Genomic DNA, 23585 nt, shown 5'->3' on the forward strand with positions numbered 1-23585 from the left:
ACATACAAGGCCGGATTCAGACCCATTTTTTTGGGGGGGGGCAAAATAAGTAAGCAGCGTTCCCGGTGGACTGTTACATTGACTGATTGCACCAGTCACAATTAAGCACTTGCTCAGAAACAATTTCCTGAACAAAATGGCTCTCGGGATTTTTTTTGGGGGGGGAGGGCATGGCCCCCTTGCCCCCCCCCCATCCGCCCTCATACAGTGAGTAAATTTCATTCTTATTCCTGGTACGGAATTATATCGAGACTGTTTGAGTAACTCTTTATAAAGAGTTCAGATTTCTTACCAGAGTCCCTACTAGGGCTGTTTTTAGAGAGAGTTGCGACATGAGTGTCTAGTCTGTTGGAACCCAAATGGTGGATTATGTGCGTCAGCGCACCTTCACCATTAGCGTAAAACTGCATACTGCATGTCCTGCTGCACACATAATGAACAGCCATTTTGGTTCCAAAGTCTACAGTTGGCGTTACTCTCTCTACATATGCAACCCCAGTCCCTTCTAAGTTCGACTTGCTTTTTGCATTGCAGTTTTCTGTATTGTCTTATCGTTTCCATATCTGACGATGAAGTCAAATGCATTTTTTTTACTTTTAATGCTACTTTAAAATGTTTATTTAATATTTGCAGATTTTAATCTCTTCACAACAACTGCCTTTGTGGGTTCTACGCGCTGAATAAATTATGGGTCAATTTTATATTAGGCCAATTATTTTAGTCGGTTTCTGTCGTTCGAACCTCCTGGTTTGCAGGCGTTTACATTCATCAGCATGCATGATGCATGCCAATTTTCCGAATATTGGTCAAGCTCTTATGTCACTGTTGAAATAACCGTGGTGCCGCTGCTCGGTTCGCGAGGTGTTATTTTAGAACAGATGTCATGGCAGTTAGAAGACTACAACCCATGAATGTAAGCTGGGTTCATTTTCATGGCATTGTGACATCCGAGGAGGGTATATTTCCTCAACTCTTACTGAATGATCCTCTATAGACAAATTATTGTGAACTCTACTCGTATCAATTTCTGCATTAAGTTCGCTGGTGGAGTCACGCTAGACTGACGCGCATGCCATAAAATGATTAAAAAGCACAGACCTTGCCGGAAACGAAGTTTCGACAGATGGACATTTGTACTCGAACAGTGCGGCTATTGCGTCGAAGCGTTTTAACACGACGTGGACTTGCGTCCATCACAGTCGTGTACCCCCAAATGATAAATGTTTTTGGACAGACATTTACATAATAGACTCGTGCACACAGATGACAATTACCTAGAACACCTAAACGGTAAAACTTGCTGACACAGGTTTTGTACATGAGACATACACTGCCTTTCCTACAGAAACGCAAAAATCATCTACTTCCACATGCAAGGACTGAGGCGTTTAGGGAGACATGAGAGGTAGCTCACCTGTACGGTCTTTGGGTGCAAGAGCGTAAATCCCGGGGTGGGTGGGGGTATGATCCCCCTCACTTCTGTGAAAGCGGATTGTGAAGAATTTTAAGGATTTTCCAGCGACGAAAATGTTTGCAATATCACTAAAGAGGGAAATTAATTTGTAAAATGCATAAATATACCATTCTGATGTAAGATTCTGCATGAATTTGATACACATTACAGATGTACATCTTTTTTATGAACATCGCCCTCTATATAGTGTATATGGCTTGGCAATTGCCCCGCCTACTTTTCAAATTTCCATGGCTAGGCGAGTCATCCCCCCACCTTTCCACTCCCCCATTTCTAACACAGATTTACGCCACAGTTTGAGTGAATTAAGGCGAAATACAGCTAAGTATGCGTTTCAGTTATTACGTGTAGTGACTTAAAGCGCAATTCAATAGGGTATTACGTACTGAGCGAATGTGCTTGTATGTGCAAGGTCGTACGACTTCATGCATGATATAGGCCTATACAGGCTTGATACACGCGTGGCTATTAAGCCACCAGCTTGCGGCTTCGTGTTGTTTTCCAGCCACATGCGGCAAGGTATGAGACAGAGAGAACCCCCCCCTGCTTTGTGTTGGTCATTGTCTCGCAGGAATCTGGGGAATTCCTTTCAGACATCTTGGGGGGGGGGGAATGTGTTAAGTAACAATAGTCTGGAATGTGAATAGGGATTGGACATGTTGGGGGGGTACCCCTCGGTCTTATTTCTTGCTGGGTATATTTCCAGCCGTGGTCTAGTGATTTGGACGCAGCTTATAATGAAACGGTATTACCACGGGGACGGAAAACATAAAGCAACCCTCGTGTTATCATTTAAATACCTCCCCCTTCCTTTACCGCAGGGCGGAGTCCGCGGCAATGCTGGTACTGTATTGCATGTACATCGTCCTGATGTACTTCAACCCACCCACCGAGAGGTACGTGGATCGGAACATGGCCAAGTGCCGGTGCCGACGGCTGGTGATCGGCGAGTCGGGGCGGGCCGGCGGTGAGGGGCGTGGGGCCGCGAACCTGACGGAGCTGGCCAATCTGATGGAAGAGGGGGAGGAGTCAGATGAGGAAGACGAGGAGGAGGTGCTTCACATAGCCAATGGCAACGGCAACATCAGACGAGTTGATAAAGGTTTGACGTTCTATATGTCTCACGATTCTTCCCCCGGTTCGTGAATAATTTGTGGCCCCTATTTATATCGGCCGTAAGTCTCCCATCCAAACAAATCACCCTCCCTCACAAACTTCATCGAGAACCTGTACCAGTGATTTTAATGCCGTATTTCCCAAGTATTTATTAATTTATTCCCTCTACTGACATCAGAGATTGTCAGTTTACTTCATTTTGTTCAAATTCCAAGTGGTATGGCTTTCTTTATCATCTACAGAGACCACACATCCAAACTTAGTATTAGTACAGCCTCTATTCATAAAACGCATCGAGCTAGAAATTGTTTTGTGTTTCTACATCCATGTGAAGAAAAAACAGAGACGGCCAGGCCTGATCAGGAAGAATCTCCCGCCAAACACGAGGAGGATCCAAAATCCCCCTTCGAAGTCCCGAAAGGGTGCCTCCAGATCTTCAGCTGGTGTCTGACTCTACCGGCCCTGCTGCTGTTCTACGTCACAATCCCCGACTGCCGCAAGAAGGCGTGGGCCCGGTGGTACCCGCTCACCTTCCTACTTGCCCTCGTCTGGATCGGGGGATTGACCTACCTGCTGGTGTGGATGGTAACAGTCATCGGTCAGTTGACACTCCGCCCACATCACAGCGGCACCTCATCATTTCCCCTCACATTTTGAAAACAAAGCTGAACCGATCATGGTAGATAAGAGAGAACATGGACTTAACATATTTTGTAACAATTTCTGTGTCAAAGCCAACAATATAAGATCTTCACAGCATTAGGCAGTTTGCTTAGTGGTCGTCTGGGGAGTCATTTATCCTGCGCAGCGACAAAGTGGCTAAGTATTTTCCGCTCTGTGCGGAAGTACCCCCTCATCGGTTGAAAAGAGACATCCTGGTCGGGAGTGCTCATTTTATTGGTAGCGATGCAAGTGCAACGCTTGCGTTTCATAGTTGTTCGCGAACCAGCGATTCGCAGTTACTACCAAAGGAGCCTCCGTTGAAAAGAAAATTGCACCCTCTCTTGGTCCAGCACGGAGCCCATAAGCTACTAGTGCTTGAAAACACGTGTACATTGTTTCCCCAGGTTTTGCCTTACGAATACCAGACACCGTGATGGGACTAACGCTCCTTGCAGCAGGCTCCAGCGTTCCCGACCTCATACTCAGCGTTATCGCGGCTAGAGAAGGTAGGTAGCGACGTGTTTCCCCACCGACGTCTCTGCTTCTTCATGGGGGTGTCCCTTGTTGCGTAACCATAAATGATGGCAATCTGATATTCCGCGACGAAGCCGAGATTTGGGGAAGGTTCCAGTGAGCTGCGTGCACTAACAATCCCTCAACGGTGACAGAAGAAGCTGCAGTATAGACGCTTGACTATGATTTCCTACTTCAAGAAGGATTGATCGTTGCGGGATCGAGTGGAACTCCAACTGAGTTACCACCGCCACTGGTGTAAATCCCGGTTTTTGAGGTGGGGGATTGGCTATTGAATCAAATCATCCCCCAACTTTTTTGTATTAAACAAAAAGTTAAAGCGGATTGTGAAGAATTTTTAGGACTTCCCAACGACTAAAATGCATTCAGTATCACTCAAAAACGGGAAAATAATTTTTAAAAGCCACAGATATGCCATTTTGATGAAAGATTCTCCAAATACGTAACACATTATTCAAATGTACATCAATATCATGAACATCGACTTCAGTATAGAGGCCTATGGTGTCACCCCCTCCATCCCGACTTCACATTTTCTTGGCCAGACAAGCCAACCCCCCCTCCAGATCCCTACCCCATACACAATTTCCGGCATAAAGTTACGTCACTGTTATCGCCACTATTTAAAGCTCAACTAAAATGAGAACAACTCTGAATTTTGTGTCACACTTTAGTTTTGCTATTCTACAACCCCTCGATTGCATCTACGTTTTCTTCCATTGCTATTTTCACTGGTATTCTCCGCCAGGTTACGGGGACATGGCAATCTCGCACTCCATTGGTAGCAACCTTTTTGATATCTTACTTGGCCTGGGTCTACCCTGGTTCCTGAGCTCCGTTGCGGTCCAGTCTGGAAGATCCGTAGCAATCCACAGTGGAGGCGTCGTCTACATCACGGCGCTGTTGCTAGGTAACGTCGTCGCCATGGTGCTCCTGATCCGGCTAAGCGGCTTTCTGCTCAACAAGAAGCTTGGACTTCTGCTCATTTTGCTGTATGCGGCCTTCCTGGTCCTGTCTGTATTTTTAGAGATGAGTGCCGTATTGGGAGTGAATGAACTACCCGTCTGCGGCATGTGAACGCTTCATCATGATTGCGACTACTACGACACGCTTCACAACTTCAGAGGACAGTGCAAAACTGTGACACAAAAATGAGTTTCTTGCCTAAACAGTCCTTTGGGATCTTTTAAATGAACAATGTAATGCCATCACAACGACAAACACGACCATAGTTACATTGGATGATGATCCTACCGTTGATTTATTGGTGGAGACGAATCTTTTACATCATTACCCTACAATGAACCCAAGAAACTTTGGAAGGAAAAACAGGTGTAAGCCATTATGTTATATTATGGCATCACAAGATAACACCGTTTCATGGAAACACCTCGCCCCTAACCGTTTTCAAGGGGCGAGGAAACAAGGACGACGCATACTGCTGAAGTCGGGGCCACAACGGCGACGGAGTTGAATAAAACGATTTCAACCCTCAAACTCTGAATACGGCTATCATGAACCGTTGTCAGTTTCACCCAGAACACACCAAACGAAAGTAATCTCTGCGGCGGGGACCAGGTCGAAACGGGGGGGGGAGGGTCGATAAGTGCTGCCCTTCTTTCTCCTCCTTGTATACAAGTGGAAACCTGGTTTACTTATGTGTAAATTCTGAAGTAGGAACCAGCCGACAGTCCACCAAGTAGCATGGTTTTTTTTCACGTTTCACGCTGTGGGTCTATACCGTGCTGCGCAATATGTAGCTATGACGACACTGTAATGATTGATACTGGAGTGCATGCGCAGTGCTCACACAAATGATAAATTGCAAAGCGAATCTGCCAACATGGATTGCCAATATGAGACCTGCACCCTTTTGTAGAAACATTGACGTTGCTGATTGCACTGAATACAGTGACTGGGATTCGCTTGTCGCCCAGCGCCTGAACAGTGCGCTGAGAGGGGCGGATGCATGGCCTTGCATAGATTTAAATGAAGGATATGCGTCACACGGGGTCACAGCTAACGATGCGCGGAGCATTGTGGGTAAATTTCTGTAAATTGATCAAGATAACCAATGATTGAACTACATGTACATGTATATCGCCAAAAGACACGTGATCAGTGATACTTAGTAAGAAGATAAATTACGGTGATTGTATCAAGGCCATGTTTTTATCACACAAGCCGACACTTTCGCTTCTGCCAAAGCACTGCTATTAGCTAATCAAAAAATTAGATTACGCTTCGCTAACAGGAAGTGATAACCTCGTGGTCGGAGGTCGTGCACTAAGTAGCCAATCACAGTGCAAAGCCATCAGCCCTTCCCAGCGCCCTGTTCAGGCGCTTCAGTCGGCGACAAACGAATGACTGGGACAACGTGGCAGATCCGCATACCGTGCAATTTGAACCTGGAATGTGAAGGCTTGCCCAGACAGGCGAGTTACTTAATACGGCCGTTTCACAATAGTGCGCCACCAAAAGTTTGCAACGCGTTGGCCAATCACAGTGCGCGAAATTTGTCGAACCTAATGTGCGTTTGGAAAGGGTTGACAAATTTCGCGCGTTATGATTGGCCAACGTGTTGTAAACTCTTGGTGGCGCGCTATTGTGAATCGCCCGTATTATGATGGGTATTTAAATAAAGTGCACATATCTACCATTACTGGTGCTGAAGGCGATATGCATCACACTGTAAAACTGTGGTATTAAAATCAACACTTTTTGGTGTTATCAGATAACCACACCATAGGGTGCTACTTTAACTTTAACACCGCTGGTGTTACTTTCCACACCTGTAAGTGTTGCAGTGCACTGGAGAGTGTTAAAAGTAACACCAACAAAAAACTTTTTAACACTAGTGAAAAGTGTTGGTGTACATCTAGTCCTCTGATAACACGGGGGGTGTTAAACTTAACACCACAGTTTTTGCAGTGCATTGTTATCCCTTTCACAGGCCCAATAAACATTTCTAAAACTACCTAATTAGCTCCTTGAGGATCAGGAGTGTATCGCTCAATGCTGTCATTTAAGGTGCAACAGCCAATCAACACAGCCACCACCTCTGCCCCCCACAGGTGCCCATTCAAATTCATGGGAGGCAAGTAGACTTGCCCAAGATCACAGCATTTAAGCCCACTATCTTATGCATAGAAAAAGCGCCTCGCTGGTACTGGTAAGCAAACTTCCCACAAAACTTACCATTTGGTAACCACGCAAAAGGTTGCACATTATTTGTAGTAACTTGGACGGTTGAGTTTCATAAGGAGTAATTGCAACGGATTTCCTCGGTGAGGAGGCGTACTTAATTCACATTCTAATCAGGCCATAATGAGTGCAACCCAGGGTTAATTAAGCTTATGGTTTCCACTTAACGTCTATCTATTTTATTCCTTGAAATTTGCATAAATTATATGCCCACAGATCGTTTCCAACAGAAGCCGTATGTAATATTTAGTTTGTAGTATCTTCGCCGTAAGGAAAACGTGCAACTGAGGGAACTTCGTCTCTTTTCTAAATTCTTGTTCCTCAATGACGGTGTTATGTGTTCTATGAAAGTGTAGACACGGTGTCAAGTGCCATTCTCTTTAAAGTCATTTTAAACACCGTACCATTTATATTCTAACACGAACTCTTGAAACTGTACAGATTTTTTAACAATCAAACGACTTCTTATAATGCGAGAGCCTTGTGTGCCATCGAGAGGTTCCTTCATTGTCCCCCTTTCTTCATTTTTCAAGTGTACATGTAATCATTCTTCAATCGACTCTCCTATCAATTATCATTCAGAGCTGTAGATATAGCACAAACTTCAGAGTTTGGAACTAACATGGCTGCTCAAATATGTGAGCAGTGCAGCATGCAGCTATATACATGTATTGTGTGCTAATTGTCCATGCTCACTAAGGCACTATCCACCTGTTTGGTCCAACAGTTGAGACACTCATGTCGCAACTCTCCTTATAAACAGCTCTGCTACGAGCACCATTCAGACCGTATCTAAATTTTCCAGGATGCCTTTGCGATAGATCCATGTAGACCTGAGTCTTTTTACGTCACATCCATATTTATTTGCCTACAAGTGGGTTCTAAACCATGACTGGCCATCAATATACTAAAGTAAAACAATTCCCTTAAAATCTTACAACATATCACTCGAGCAAATGCCAAAATAAAAGTAGATGTTATGTCAGAGCTCTGTGCTGCTGTGTAATCATACTGGGGAAGCAGGTTTCCTAAGAGTGACCTATAGCAGTCTAGAATTTAACTAATTCTTTATATCCTTTTGAACATTCAACTATGATGTGACAGGTTAATTCGCATTGTCAAAGATTCAAGGAACAGACGAGTCAATCTGTGTTCTTTTATTCATCGTGTTGCGCGCTCTGGTAATCTGACAGGTATACGTGTAGGAGCTGAATGTGTGTTGAAAACGTTGCTGCTCTTTAACGTTGTCTGCACACGCACGCTTTCAAGGGCGGGTCCAGAACTTTGGGGAGGGAGCAAAATTGTTATGGGGGGAAATTTTCGTAAGTTCGACATATAATTTTTTACTTCTTTTCTGAGGGATGAGGCTGAGTTTGAGGAGGTTCAGACACTTTAGGAAGGGAGGGAAATAAAGAAAGTCTCTCCAAAATCATCGTTTTGCCGAAACAAAACAAGTTTTGTTCCTTTTTTTGGTGCCATGCCCCCCGTTTGCGCCTTCACGCCCTGGATCCGCCAGTGACTCGTGTTATTTGAAATTCTAACTCCTTCAGCAATGTAAGAGATCTTGGCTTTCGGTAGCCGTGCTTACGAGGTCTGAACTTTTGCACGTGGCATGCGCAGGTTTCAGCAATTTCTTATGTCCATGCTAAAGTTCATGGTTGTGGATAAAGTGCCACAAAATAAACCCGATTTGATCGGTAGACATTTATGTTGTCTTAATTTCTTTTCCTTTTTATGACTTCATAAACTTTTGACTGGGAGGTTTATTCAAGCCAGTAGGGTCTGTTGAATTGTATTTTATTTCAAATTATGTTAATCGTTAATTTCGCTTGTCTTTTAATAAATAGCGTTAACTTTAATGATTTTTTTTCTTTAGTTCAGTCAGAAGAAACTTGTGATTTTGAGTTCCAGTTTACCATTCTATTCAACAGTTTTGTCACTGAAATTACCAACCTTAGCACAACCGCAAATCATGTCAAAATCAACGTGGGCCCATGTGTGATATCGATATTAAGAAACCATGAACGCAATTCTTCACATGTTCTGGGCGGGGGAAACGGTGCAAAAATGTTATTCATGTTTTTTTTTTGGCGTACGTGCTTCGTAGGCTCCGATGTGCAATTATGTTCCCTCCGAGGATCTTAAGAGTGGTTGTGGAAATTGCTTTAAAAGGATTAATATTATTTTTATATAATAAATCGTTATAGATACAAGCCCCATTATTGAGTTCTTTTATTTTTACGTGTATGTAAATGATCCTGGTGGATGTCAGTAGCGCGTTTGTACTTAGCCCTGGTGAGTTATCGCAATGGACGCTGCCAAACTGATGAGTTTCAGCAATTAGTGTCGGTTAACATCGACTGAAATTTGGTTATCTTGGCAGGCAAACAAAGCATGACATAACTGAGGTGCATGCACTGTGGTCTGTAATTTAAAGCTTTCCACGGTGGCGAAATGTTAGAGGGTTTGTGGTGCCGTCGGGTACGGAGCTCTGGAAGTGCCATCCGACTTGTTCAGATACCTAGAGAATGTTTCTTCTTAAGTCGACTTATAAAGCGTATTTAGTCGATTTAACGAGATAAATGATGTAGTCTAGTCGGCTTCCTAATTCTCGTAAGTCGACTTGGCGAGATATTTCATGACATAAAGTCTACTTTCGGAATTCCCTATGTCGACTTGGCGAGATTATTTATGCAGTTAAGTCGACTCCCTTATTTGGTGAGACGACTTGGCAGATAACTTATGTCATCAAGTCTGCTTTTTGAATTCGCGATGTCAACTCGTCGAGATAATTTATGTTGTCAAGTCGACCTTCAAACTGTGGGAAGACGACTTGGTAAGAAAACTTTTGGAGTCAATCCAACTCCCTAATTCTGGTAGGTCAACTTTAAAAGATAATCTATGTCAATGACTCGACTTCCTAATTCTAGTAAGTCGACCTTGCGAGATAATTTATGTCATCAAGTCTGCCTTTAATATTCGCTGCGTGGATTTGGCGATATAAATTATGTTGTAAGTTGACTTCATAATTCTAGTAAGTCGACTTGGCGAGATAATCCATGTCATCAAGTGTACAACATGCAGGCATGAACTGACTACTCACAAGTGAACGTGACCTGCAGCGTATTTTCTCGCCAAGTCGACTTACTAGAATTAGGAATTTGACTTGAGTATTTAACTTATTTCGCCAAGTTGACACAAGCAAAATCCGGAAGTAGACTTGACAACAAAAATTATCTCTCCGAGACGACATACCGAGTTCTGGTACTAGATTTGATGACATAAATTATCTCGACAAGTCGACTTATGTTGAATTAGGAAGTCGACTTAAATACATAAATTATCGCGCCAAGTCGATATAGGGAACTCTGGAAGCAGACTTGATGTCATCGATGTCGATGTCGACTTACTATAGTTAGGAAGTCGACTTAACTACATTATTTATCTCGTTAAATCGACTAAATACGCTTTATACGTCGACCTACTAAGATAAATTATCTAGGTATCTGAACAAGTCGGATGGCACTCACAGAGCGCCGTAGTACGGCAATGCGCCGGTGACGTGTACCGTGAAGGTGTTTTAACGTACCCTCTGAGCAGCAGCCCCCGCCCCCTAAATTACACCCTTCCTCACAAGGTGATTGTGATCTCCAGGTCAGTTTCCGGTCCTGCTTAAACCTAAACGACTGTTTTGTGGTAGCTAATAATGCATCCCTCAGGTCCCCTCTCACTACATTCTATTATCCTGCTGTGGAAGTATAAGTAATACCAGGTCACAACCCAAACAGCTGCCAGTCAGCACAGGTCTATCAACAAAGAGATCCGGTTCCTGATAGCGACCAAATTAATTATGGCCTCCTTGGGGTGACTGACATTTCAAGAATTTTAACTCGGCAGCAGTTGGGGTCTAGCCAATGGGAGTTTACAGGCTTAATTGTGGTGTATGCCTGGGGTGATCGGTGAGGATTACAAAAAATCTGTACCAAGTTGGCCCGATAAAAAAAAACAGTTGTGGCCATATTTGGTGATATCTGTCGATCTCAATCCCCGCGCCGTTGACACCAGGGTTACGTTAAAAGATTTTTGGACAGTTCAGCATACTGGAAACAAGGAAGTCATATAAGAAGCGGCTATAGCTGAGAAGCCTGCAGCTAACACCTTGTGCATCACAAGATACATGGTGTTGAACCCTTTTGAACGTTTTCAGTGTCACTGGAAATTTCATCCAATATCCAAAAACGCTGGCGTTTTCGGATATGGGCACCGTGGCGAACTTGAAAAAATCCCCGATAATTCATCATAAACATTTACGAAGGTGATAAATTCTGGTAACTCGTCATTACCTCTACTCACATACCCATGTAAGAGTTTATCAGGTTATGCAAAAATTAAAAATCGGTGAAAATAAAATTTTATTGGAACTTCGTAGCATAAAAGAAAAACCGAAATCTATTCATCAGAATATTGGCAGTTCCGTATATTTTAACCTATTGTGAAATTTAAAGTAAAATATTGCTCCGGTTCCAGGAAGAGAGGCAAAGTGCGCCCCATTTGGGACCGCGCCACTTCAGCGTGAATCAACAAACTGTTGTAAAATTAATGTACAGTGATTCTACGCTTGTGAACGCCAGAGGGCGTTCTTCAAACAAAATCAACATGGCGCTTTACAGAAGAGCGTGTGTACGTGCACTTGCTTCGTTGCTGCAGCTACAGAGACCAACATGGGTGAAGAGTTTGTTTCCAATCAGTGAAGCCACTGTCCGAGGTACTTACATTAACACCCAATAAAGTCAATGGTCTGTGTTTGAGTTCAGTCTCAAGCTAAAAGTTTAAACATGTAACAATGAACTCGGGGCCGGGGACTGCCATGACTGTTAATTTATCCTGTCACCTGCACAGCCCCACTAGTGTGGCACGGACTTTCACTCCCGATCCATCCTTAGCCACACATCCGTATACCCAATTTCGTGTCGGCGTATTGAACATTCCGGTGCACCCACTTATCATCGTGGGCGCAATTTCTTTTGCACACGAACATGATTCTTGACCTTTCCGCTTTCTAAAAACCATTTATTGAATGATTTCACTTGCGTTATTCAGGTATTTTCCAGTCTTTTTGCCTCTATCCATTCAATCTAATGGGCTCGCTTTCTCAGTCGCCATCTTTAAAATAAGGTCGTTGAGCATTACGTCACTTGACCCCTCATCGTCTCAATGGCTGTTCCATGTCAAGATACCTAAACTGCTGCCAAAGAGTTGGAAGAGCCCATTGGTACATGTAATATCTTATGCTCAGTCCGTGTATTACATATGTCTTGACATGGAACAGCCGTTGAGACGATGAGGGGTCAAGTGACCTAATGCTCAACGACCTTATTTTAAAGAATTTGCCATAGGCCCACATTTTTTATTTTCAGAGCAAATACTGTACACAGAAACGATCCACGAAATATCAAACAACTTAAGTTAAGGAGAAACCTTGTTCTTTTCAGTGATATACTTTTCAATGTAACGATCACGGGCGTGGCCACTTTGATCTTCAGTGTGTGATGTCATGTTCTCATTTTTCGTTGTTTTTCATGCGAGAGTTGGGTCATGTAAACAGTTCTTGTGAGATTTGGACGGAGAATGAAACAAGTTTTGGATGGAACCAAACTTTGACTAATTTGGTGTAGTATTTTGAAGGAAGTAAAATGATCTTCTACAGAGAAGATGTGTATCAAAAAGGGATTTCTTTTCCTTAAATACAAACATATTTTGGTGAAAACCTACTTAAAAGGAGGCTGAGGAGGGTAAAAAAATGATTTTTTGGAACTTTGAACGTTACCTAATACAGCAGTAAAACAATCGTGACACCTTTGTACCGGTACATGTATGTCACACTGCCACCATGACCACCTCAAAAAACGTCTACATGTATAAAATGTATCATTTTGGATTATGCCTGGAAAATACGTTTCACGACTGAGAGTGCGAAGTACCGGTAACATACATGTACATGTATTTTCAACACACATGGGATGCGCATCTGAAAATGAGAATGAAAGTTTTTACGAATAATTTTTGATGAATATACACGTTGGCTTTCTGTCAGTTTTAACAAGTTTTTTTTATTGGACTAATTAATAGAAAAATGATATGTTATTGATTAATAGGAAAACATTTTTGAGCAAAATCAGGAGTGAACATACTGCATTGCTGTATACACGCATTTGACACTGCTCATTTTTGCGCCCAGACTTTTGTTTATGCATGTCCTCTTGAGTCATGAACTGTACACCACCAAAAAATATTAAGTGTCAGAGACTATTGTGTGGGGTTGTTCGTTTTGTTTCCTCTGGTACCAGATTTGTTGGATTTTTTCTTCAAAATAGATGAAAAATTGGTCTTGAATCAAATGTGTACGTGAAACTAGAAGTGGTGACCGAAAGTTACCCCCTTCAAATTATCATTAATTTTGCCAGAACTTGTTGACGGAAGAAGCTATTGATGTAATTGTAGTACCATTGTAATAGTCATTTGATAAGCTTTCTAATGACACCAAATTTGTTGCTGAATTCCTGAAAAATGCAAAAGGTGTCGGACTCCCTAACTTAGGCTGAGTATAATAAGGGAGAGCTACATTTTAACTTTTGAATTCAACTTGGTAAGTGACTGTGACATTATGCTCAATAACTGTAGGGTTGATTTTGTCAAAAAAGGGCAGTGTTTGAGTTTTGAGGGAAATTATGCGGGGAAACCATGAGTGTTTTAACACATGACACGTGGTGGATTCAAATTTGCATGACTGGTTTATCAGTGAAAAAGTCACATTTTTCTCACAATTTACAATGAGACATTTCCAAAAATTAGGTCCGTGCAATGAAGAAAGTGCTGCCTGTGTTTTTTGGGAGAAATTACATACATTTACCAGTTTTGCAAGATTAAAATGACAAAAAACAAGGGATCCTCCAGTATACAATTCTCATTAACTCGACGTAGACCTATGTTCCAAATCCAAGTAGGCTAGGAGAGTGAGGGGCCTACTCACCATGCTTAGTGCAGTGTGTCTTCGCTGTGACATTGGAGCCATTCAACAGTCATGATTGTTATTTACACGGGGTCACAATGCTAGCTACAGTAATGGACATTTCACAATGCTCCTATTATTTTTATTATGATGTCTTCTTAAAAGGCTTTAAATTTGCATTCAAATGATAGGTCTCCCACCTCCGGCTACTAGGCCCCCTAACAGAAGTTATGATAAAATAATATCTGTATGTGTGCACCATCGCTCCATTCTGGCAGTCGGCATGATGCCACTACAAACTTATAACACATGGCAAAGGGGCAAATTTATCCTTCGTGCTATTCAATAGTGTACTGAAGTTCCTGGATGTCCGACCACGCGAATGACCAAGCATAGGGCCTATACACCTAGGCCATAGGTTAAATACTTGTGACCTAGTTGGTATTTTCAGACAGTTTATAATTATTAAATACATATTGGGAAATTACATACGATTTCAAATATCTGTATCTCGTGTACAATTTGAAACTGAAATTGGGGGGGTGGGAACCAGAATTTCTCCCAACTGTGGGGGGGGGAGGAGCCTCTCAGTGTCCTCTTCCCCTCATTTTAACAGTGGAGTTGAGCTGACGATGATGATGTGCAAGGTAATTAGTAATGATAACCACCGCATGGTTCAGTTTTCTTTGTTAATGCTGTTCAATCCAACATGTACCACAGGTAAGATAAAAAATGAAACCAAGGTACATGTAGGGGAGTTCAGTCATATTTGTCTGAAATAGGGATTGCTGTGAATATTGCCATATCATTTTGTGGGTCGAATATGTAATTTTTGTAAAAAAGTTTTACTGCGGATTCGAAGATTTTTATGTCAATTTTCAAGGTACGTAGATTCTGCAAATCACACGTACCCTATCGGTATTTTCAAGGTCAAAAACGATGTTCAACCAATAATTCCAAAAATAGCTTATCGGGAATATTGTCACGGGGTCCGTGAATCTGGCTAATAATGCTGTGTATTTTTGTAATTGTGCAAATTCCACTTTTTTGTGAAATTTTCCCGCGAGAGCAATTGTGAGGTACATGTACCTATAGCTCTTGAAAACGGCTGGTGCGATAGTTTCAGACCATAAGACTGAGTATTTTTGAAAAATCTGAATTTTTGTATTTACCAATCTCTTGTTTCCAACCCCACCGTTTGTATTTATCACATTGTGCATGCATGGTATTTGTTTTCTTATCAGGGAATACAGTGATAGGGCAGAGAACATTGCTTACCGATGCCTACAAAGGAACGAGTGCGTGGCGGACCAGAAAGATTTTAGCTACGAACATGGGTAAGCCTATCATGCTTTTTTGATTCAAGTAAAACAGATTGTCTCGGTCACCCTGGAGTTGGCCAGAATAAATGCATACTTTTAAAGAGCCAAGACTTTTAAAGTGTTGCTACTTGAAATCCTTCCTAGTTTTGAACCTTCAAGTTTGGCCTCAAAGTTTTGTGAGGCATATGTGGGGATTTCCGTACAGAATCCTGTGTATTTTTTTTTGGTTGGGATAGTTAAGCAGTCGTAGTCCAAGCCCGGCCTTCTTGTGCTCTGTAGATTCTCTTTTTGTCATTTCAGAGCAAAGCAAAGAAACTATCAAGCACAGTTAATGTACACTCCTCAGTTTTATAGGTGGAAGGAGTTTACTGTTCATTGCATTGTGATTTTTTAAATTGTTTTCTATTTTTCATTCCTTTCACTTGAATTTGAGGTTGTGGGATGCTGTGACTCGCACAACAAAGAAAATAATCAATTCAATGGCCACCTTTGTAGGTATAATTTATAGGGGATGGGGATTTATGTCCTCTTTGAAAAACAGGATGAATGTTTCAGGTGTCCTGTAAAACAGCCACAAGTAAGAAAGATAGCAATGAATGCAGAAAACAAACAACACAAATAAAACAAAATTTTAGCACGGCGTTTTTGTGTACAAAATTCATTCATGATCAGGGTCCCTTGACACAACAATCCATTCGCCTTTTGAATCTCCTCCGCTGGACAGCTTTAGAATTTTGTCAATTCCTCTTCTCCCGTAGCATAACTTATATCCTCTATGGCTTTTGACAATTGAAAATAACCTGAAACCTTCAACCTACATGTACATGTATATTTCAAAGTGGACATAAATCCCCGTCAGTCCATTTACTGTATCTCTGGGCTGTACTTGTACCAGTATGGCTACAACATGTTGAATTGATGTTCATGCTGCACAGATGAACTGAAGATCACACTGGATGCAGACTTCTTTGACTTCAAGAAACCTGTGGCCTCTGTGGACCTCCATAAGGTCAGTCTTGTTGGTAAATAGCAAAAATCTAGTTTGCCTTTGGCCTCTGTGGGCCTCCATAAGGTGAGTCTTGTTGGTAAATAGCAAAAATCTAGTTTGCCTTTGGCCTCTGTGGGCCTCCATAAGGTGAGTCTTGTTGGTAAATAGCAAAAATCTAGTTCACCTGTTGGCCACTGTGGGCCTCCATAAGGTGAATCTTGTTGCTAAATAGCAAAAATCTGGGTTGCCTCTGGCATGCTTGAAATTAAAAGCAGCGGCTTTTAATTTAAATGTGTGATTTGACTCATGACTTACACAAAGAGAAATATACATATCACACCTCTGTCTTGAATCGTTTTATCATTGGCCCAGAATCAACAATAGACAAGGCAACAAAAATGCATGTCACTTTCCCCAATAGACATCACTATTGCAGGTGCTTTATCACATGCATCCATGTACCATCGCACTGTATGAGGTAATTCAGGGACCGCCATCTGCTGATGTTCGAAGCTTACATACCTTTACCACTCTTAATTATTCTGAGAATACAAGTGAAAACATCAAGACAGAGACGACCTGAGGGTGTTAAAACATATCCCTTATCCCAGCAGTGAACAAATATGAAATGTACATGTAATTTGCAGAAAAAATGTTCATAGTTCATTAGCTGTCCAAATTTTATAGATGAGAAGAATTATTGGTATGTTGCCCTTCATTGGCATACTTTATATTCACTGTATTTTCAGTGCTTTCCCAGGAATAAAAATGATAATAATATTATCGGAATCTAAGAAAAAAATTCACAGCCTTGCTTTGTTGGAACTCCTTGCAGTAAGAAATCTTGGCTTTGAGAAAAATTGCTTTTTGAAAGACATCCAGGGTGTGAAAATAATATGCTTGTCAGAAAGAAAATATCTCAGGGAAAATATTTGTACAATGTACAACATACAAAACAATCTTATTTCTTTTTGCATTTCTGATTTCTTTCATGCAGTTCATGGACAACATTTCTGATGAGCATGACCTGAAGTCAGCCGAACAATATCTGTATTGGTATGTACATGTACGTGTAGATGTTGCTTGAATCCTGTCGGGAGAGCCCAAACTCACCCTTTCCCTTTTCAATAATTACCGTCTGGCACATGTCATTTTTTTCCTGAGCTGCCCACCAGCGTTGTCATTTCATTTATCCTGGTCAGTGAGATTGGGTTCGTCTTTAGTATCAGAAATTCACAATATTTTGGCTCACAATTTGCCTAAATGAAGCCACTTCTCAACTTTAGTCATTTGTTGGATGCACTCTTTGTAGGACTATGCATACTTGCCCGGATCAATGAGACAGGTTTTTGGTCAATAAATAAACCAATTAGGGCAGAGCTTCCTGTGCAACAGCGCTCCATGTTCATTAGCGTGCGTGGAATTTTGGACTTGCCCAAATACAGATACGTTACATGTACACGTCCTCATTTGTAGTCGATTTCCACAAATAAGGTTCATAGACAAGATTTGTTGTCACCTTTTGACTTTCATGTCCATTTTGTTCTCTCTGTTGGAATAGGGGCGATTCATAATACAGTGCGTCACTTTCAGTTTATGGTCGACAGAAGCATGGCTAGCTTGCCGTAATTTGCATTTGAGCATATGTCTGTTGGAAACTAGGAGAAAAAAGACAAATTATAAACTGCTACTTGAGATACACTTATGAATCTCCTTCCCTGACAAACAAACATACGTAATAAATCAAGTTCCCCGCTAGCATTTCGTCAACTGAATTTGTTGACTATTTCCCAAAATGCACTGTGAAAAGTGGCCTTTCCGTGGCAACCTCTTGGTAGCAAGCTTCATATGTATATGCCTACATATCATACATGTGTTTGGCTCTTGGGTGGAGCCAGGCGATTGTGCTCACTGGTGAACTCCACTTCTGGTTGGGTGCCCGGCTTTAGAAGAATCTACCATGATACACTATGTAATCCTCTACAAGGGGGAGGGCAAGGGGGATGCTGGCCTCCTCCCCCACAAAAGAGAAAACTAAAAAAGGGAAAAGAAGGAAAAGAAAAAGCAACAAGAATGAAAAAAAGGAGGAAAGGGAATAAAGATCGCCAATTTGTTTATAAATATCTTGGAACTGACCCCTTCTTTCATTAATGGTACATGTATATCAGTTTGTTACTGATGAGTGCTTTGCCCCCTTGTGGAAAAGGTCTAGCCCCCCTGGAAAAAAATCCTGGCAATGTCTGATTTGTGATCCTCTGTAAGCGACAATTTCAATGTCATTTGTCTGTTTGAGAACATTTTCCTTTGTGTTTTTAATAATTTGTAGTCACCGTCACTCTTCTGTGGCCCATCATCTCCGAGCATCCACCATGCACAGCTTCATCAGAACATGCCTGGATCTAGGACAGGCTGACACAGCTGTGAAAGTCCTCCAGGACAAGGTCGGTGACCACATATTTTGCTTTGCAAAGAAAAACATGTTAGCTTTTTTAAGCGTGTTGAGCGAGGCTACCCTTCTATAAGCACACTTTTCTCTCCATTCGCTTTCCGCATCTGCGTACTTCATTTCTTTCCCATACAATGTTAGTCAACACTTTCCGCCACTTACACAAACGGACAAGAGAAACAGGAATTAGGCACCATTATTACCGTGACAGTAATTTTGTTCTGGATATGTGGACCAAAGATGTCCCAGCAGTCTTGTGAAAGTCCTCTACAGTCACATGAAACACAGTGCGCATCACTTCTGTCCCTCTGCTTTGACAGACAAATTACGGAGTGTTTCCTGACAACTTCACCTTCAACTTACTCTTGGATGACTACTTAGAGAGGGGGGACATCAAGGGTGCGGCTGCGGTTGCCATGGAGATGATGACACTGGAGGTGTTGACCGACGAGGAGCCCCTGTCCCGGCTGCTTGCCCTGTATTGTTGCCATCGGTACTTGAAATCAGGAGACAGCGCAAGGGTGAGAGAGTGTTGAGGAAACTGCATCGACACAAATTTTGTCCGTTGTCCACAGAGCTCATTTCGTTACAAAACTAGGGTTGTTTTTTGTGGAAACCATCTTACAGTGAATGTAGCACCGAGCACTCATTAAGCATAGATCTTTCTTGTTGGACGCCATCTTTGTAGGAAAATTACAGTTCCAATGTTTTATACAACGTTGACATTTGCACGTGTGCACGGTGTGCACATGTTCTATACTTGCATTCATGCTGATTTAAATATCTTTGACAAACAGTGCAGCCGATGAAGTAAAACAAATGCCGATGCACATGGCAATCTGTAGGAAGTGATGTCATTTGAGAGGGACCTGCAGGTACAGAGCAGCCTTTGACTGCATGTGTTTGTGTGCATTAAAAGTGGAAATTGAAGCTCACGAGTCACCATAAGTCAATTGCGATATTATATTTTGTCCGACTTCAAAAAGTCCCGGAACGTCACAGTAGTCATTGAAACAACCCCGCCGTTGGATGTTCTGTGGAAATCTCTTCACCTCCAAATGTCATTCCCAATTAACTCGCATTATTCCACAGCCTGCTGATTCCAGCAGCCAAGTGAAATGTAATTTTCTTTATCATGCAGGAAGTGATGCATGACTTGGGCATGACCTTTGCAGATGCCACCAGGGGTCAGACTAGTCTTCTCTCCAGCAGTTACCACGCCCTTGGCCTTGTGATGGCGGGAAGGTTAAAACAGGCTGCTAGATTCTTGCAAGCTGAGGCAGAACGGACAGGAGACGGTGGACCCTGTCTGGTCCAAGAAGTCGTAAGTAGGGCGGACATTTGCCTGTGGGTTACAGGGGTCGGCAGCTGAATTCATGACCTTGACCGGAAAGCCCGCCCTCATTCAGGTTTAGCTGGGTAGTTCTCTCGAAGCTTTTGACATTGAATTGGTTGCTGTGTTCCACTTTTTGCAATGTTTGCTACAACGACCGGCCTTTAACCTGGACATGCACTGAATTAACTATGAAACATCCGAAACAAACCCAGAAGTTACAATAAAGATCCAACATGCTGGCAACTTTTATACTCAGAAGCAGTTGCAGTGCTGAAGGTTCTGCCCGAGATGACATTGCTGTTTCGCTCATCACGGTGGAAATTTCCCTTAGGCATGCAAAATTTTAACAAGGCCCAGTACCATCTTCAAAACTACCCCAAAATAGGATTCTTTCTGTGGATTGCTTAAACATTTATCATAATGCCCCTGAACCTTTCTGGTGAGTTGTTGCACCCTCCCCAAAGTTCTTGATTGGCAAGAGGTGAATCCACTAGTTCTTGAAGACTGTCTGGACTGGAGAAGACAGATTATATACATGTTTCTCTCCGACATTGCAGGTTGAGGGGTTGCTAGCTGTGCCGGAAGAGCAACCAGACGTTGAAGAGGAGCTGAGGGGCCAGTTGCAGGTCAGTTCATAAGGCGTTGGAAGCTCTTCTCAGTTTAGCCGGTTATTTGTCTCTCCTGCATTTTTTGCCATGCATTTGACTGTGTGAGCAGTGGCTCATCAGCAGAGATCGTTGGGCATTGTTGGGCAAGTTCAGATGCTTACTGTGGTGAACTGTTGCACTAAGTTCACTCCAATGTCCAGTGCGTCTAGCCAACAAAGCAAATTAATTAGCACTTCACGGTGAGCATGATTTTATACTGCCTTGTTTTCAGTCAAAGGCTCCCTTGATTATTAGGTTGCTGCTGTCTATAATGTTATAGAAAAGTTGTTTTCCTAAATTTTATTTTTCTTTCTGTCTCAAGGAATGTGTGTCCAGGCTGCAAGCCGAGGGCAGAATATCGGCCGAGTCGCTGGACAGCCTGGTGACGACAGAAATCCTCCCTGAGATCCAGAGGCTGCAAGCGGACCACACCCACGCAGAGCAGTACCCAGAGATGCTGGCCGAGTGGCATCGCCAGCACGTGGAGGCCGTCCGGAGGCAGATCAGGGCCGCCCAGGAGTACGAGGTGTCTCTGAAGAAGAAGAAGCTGGAGAAGCTCTTGGAGGCCACAGGAGGGCTCCGCTACTGGCTTCAGAAGGAAGAGCGACGGAAGGCGGCGGCAGATGCCGAGGCGGGGAAGGAGCAGTCTGGGGAGACAACAGAGGAGCAAGAATTGGACAAGCAGACAGTGTAAAGGGAAAGAATGAAGACCAATGGAAGACAGACTGAACCAAACGGTTGCTTACAACATCTGATACATGGCATCCTGCTTCCATGTTGGACGGTGTGAAGATTCCTCTAGCTTGCATCGACCATTCAGCCATTGTTCATTGTGCCTTCCTCACATGGGTTGGATAGTGGGGCACACCATTGAACACCGACCGCAGGGGGCTTAGCTTGACTTCAGCAAAAGCACACCGATACCTCTTCGTTCATGACTTGCAAGTGGGAAAGCATGACTCCATTGAAAAATTAATTGGCACACTCAACACCGTGTAGAGCAGGTAATTCAATCGTTTGCTTGTAGTGCGGGGGTCCAAATCTTTGCTCAGTCATCATTTTTGAGTCTGAGTTTTATGAAGTATTTCCCTTCCCTTAGGAGATATGAGACCCTTAAATTAAATGCAGCTTTATTTAGCCGCTCCAGAACCATCAAGCTGATTGTTTGAGGCCAAAATTAAAAGTACTTTTCCTCTTAATTTCAAAACAGCAGAAAAGTGTTTGAAACCGATGGTGGACCTTCAGACGAAGACAAAAACAGCGATTGTGCTAAGATTTGGCAAAGAACCCACATGCTGTACAAGTCACATTGTTAGGTGGCCATTTCCAATAAGCCAGTTTGGTATTCCAAAAAAACAAGGTTTGTTGGGAAGAAAGCGAGTGCGCATGTTAGCGTATGACTGCACTTACAGGACAGCCTATCGTGCATGCATGTAGCTATTCCTGAATAGCCTCTCACTGGGTGTGCACTGTTGGAATACCAGACATTGTGCTGGAAATGTTACACTTAAGTACTGCCAGTGCTGGCCCAGTAGAAATAAAGTTTGCAGGTGGTTGAAAATATAAGTGTTTGTGAGGCAAACGTTACGAGTCTTGTGGTGTCTCCTGTGGTATTTTGCCCAGTGCCAGGCAAAACAGCAGGCCTGTACTCATCTGCCTGAGCTTGACCCTGCGTGCCGCATCGTCAATTAGACCTCTCAGACCTTTATCCAGTCGTGTGCATACCGTCAAATTTGCTCATGCCACATCATCGAAACACAATCAACAGGTATTCCCGCGTGTTGCTAGACCATTTTGAATGAGAGGGTGCCATGTGGAATTTGCTGATGGACTGTCCCGTAAAACGAGTACTGTATCCCCCTTCCTTTCATCTTCATTTTTTTTTTTTCATTTTTTTTTTTTGGCCGACAGGCCATGATTTTGCTAACAAAAACTAACCAATGGGACCAACGGGGAGGGAGGGGTGACCCCCCGACACCCCCCAGCAACATTGATAGGTTTGACAGATTCTCAAGAACCAAATTACACTATTAAAGACAAAGAGAAACAGCCGTGTCCGTGTTTCCAAGTTTTAAGCATGAGGGAGTGTTGAAGGTCTTGGAGGCTTGTACCAGACATACCAGTTTTTTCTATTACACATTATGTAAAGCATTGAGCAAAACGAAAAAGCTCTACTTTAACCTGAAATGTAACACACTCAAGAAGCTTGAATGAATCGGCTACATGTGTAAAATGTACATAAACATGTACATGTACTAATTTAATCATTTAAAACACTTTCTTAAAAGATGATGTGCATTTCTTGAAGATATTCAAGTGCATCCGTAAGTGCATCTTGATTTCTTGAATCTTCAGACAGAAGATAATACTTATCTGATAGAGTGGCCTACCATATTTGGAAAAACGAGTGACAGAAAATGTTTTTTGGGATCTCTCTGAAAGAGCACCGCAGTGGTCATCAACAACAGTGCTGTAACAATAATGTTACAAAATGTCTTCCATGCCATAGATATCTCAAAGGGCTGTACAATTAAATATAAGTATTAAAAGTTGACAACGAAATTAACAAGCTACAAAAACAATTAAAATCCATTAAGAGAAGTACTGTTTAAAAAGATGAGTGTCTAAGTGGGCTTTAAAAATTTCAGGAGTCTGCAGATCAAATTTCCATTGGTTGCTTATTCCACAGATAAGAGGCATAATTTGTGAAGGAATGTTCACCGTAATATTTAGTCATGCCAAGTAGTTGTTCCAAAAAAAAACCACTCCAGAGGTGTCAAATGCAGAGTGCGTGTACTTGATTTAACACCGACTAGTTCACACATACATTCTAGAGCTTATCCGGT

The 23585-nt window shown here is 42.4% G+C and overlaps 2 protein-coding genes across 4 annotated transcripts in view; both read left to right on the forward strand.

Annotated features, from left to right (window-relative positions):
- Positions 1-9204, forward strand: part of LOC110989073 (sodium/potassium/calcium exchanger 5-like) — a 30167-nt gene extending 20963 nt beyond the window's left edge. Inside the window, exons 6-9 of one of the 2 annotated variants that reach the window (XM_022253191.2) lie at positions 2296-2576; positions 2925-3188; positions 3658-3759; positions 4536-9204. In XM_022253191.2, the coding sequence (XP_022108883.2) occupies positions 2296-2576; positions 2925-3188; positions 3658-3759; positions 4536-4864 (976 nt within the window). In that variant the 3' untranslated portion in view covers positions 4865-9204. The remainder of the gene's footprint in view (positions 1-2295; positions 2577-2924; positions 3189-3657; positions 3760-4535) is intronic. The other variant, XM_022253199.2, reaches the window with a different exon arrangement.
- Positions 9205-11613: 2409 nt separating this feature from the next.
- mrps27 (mitochondrial ribosomal protein S27) lies at positions 11614-22305 on the forward strand. Of its 2 annotated transcripts, none has more exons than XM_022252757.2 (9): positions 11614-11756; positions 15254-15337; positions 16258-16331; positions 17308-17366; positions 18637-18751; positions 19077-19277; positions 19898-20080; positions 20650-20718; positions 21062-22305. In XM_022252757.2, the coding sequence occupies exons 1-9, from the start codon at positions 11648-11650 to the stop codon at positions 21431-21433; spliced, it is 1266 nt and encodes a 421-aa protein (XP_022108449.2). In that variant the 5' UTR covers positions 11614-11647; the 3' UTR covers positions 21434-22305. The 2 variants fall into 2 exon arrangements, with proteins under 2 accessions (XP_022108449.2, XP_022108442.2); XM_022252750.2 differs by having other exon boundaries at positions 11615-11756; positions 15245-15337.
- The last annotated feature ends 1280 nt before the right edge of the window (positions 22306-23585 follow it).

This window comes from Acanthaster planci, linkage group LG05 (genome assembly GCF_054643075.1).
Source record: "Acanthaster planci isolate LZ-2023a linkage group LG05, COTS_SCS, whole genome shotgun sequence".
In the NCBI taxonomy this organism is placed as follows: Eukaryota; Metazoa; Echinodermata; class Asteroidea; order Valvatida; family Acanthasteridae; genus Acanthaster; species Acanthaster planci.

Excerpts from the sequence above, each read along its gene's own strand:
- mrps27 (XM_022252750.2), top strand. The coding sequence starts at position 11,648 with ATGGCGCTTTACAGAAGAGCGTGTGTACGTGCACTTGCTTCGTTGCTG. Across the intron at positions 16,332-17,307 it reads CCTCTGTGGACCTCCATAAG|TTCATGGACAACATTTCTGA; the intron begins GTCAGTCTTGTT and ends TCTTTCATGCAG. Across the intron at positions 17,367-18,636 it reads GCCGAACAATATCTGTATTG|TCACCGTCACTCTTCTGTGG; the intron begins GTATGTACATGT and ends AATAATTTGTAG.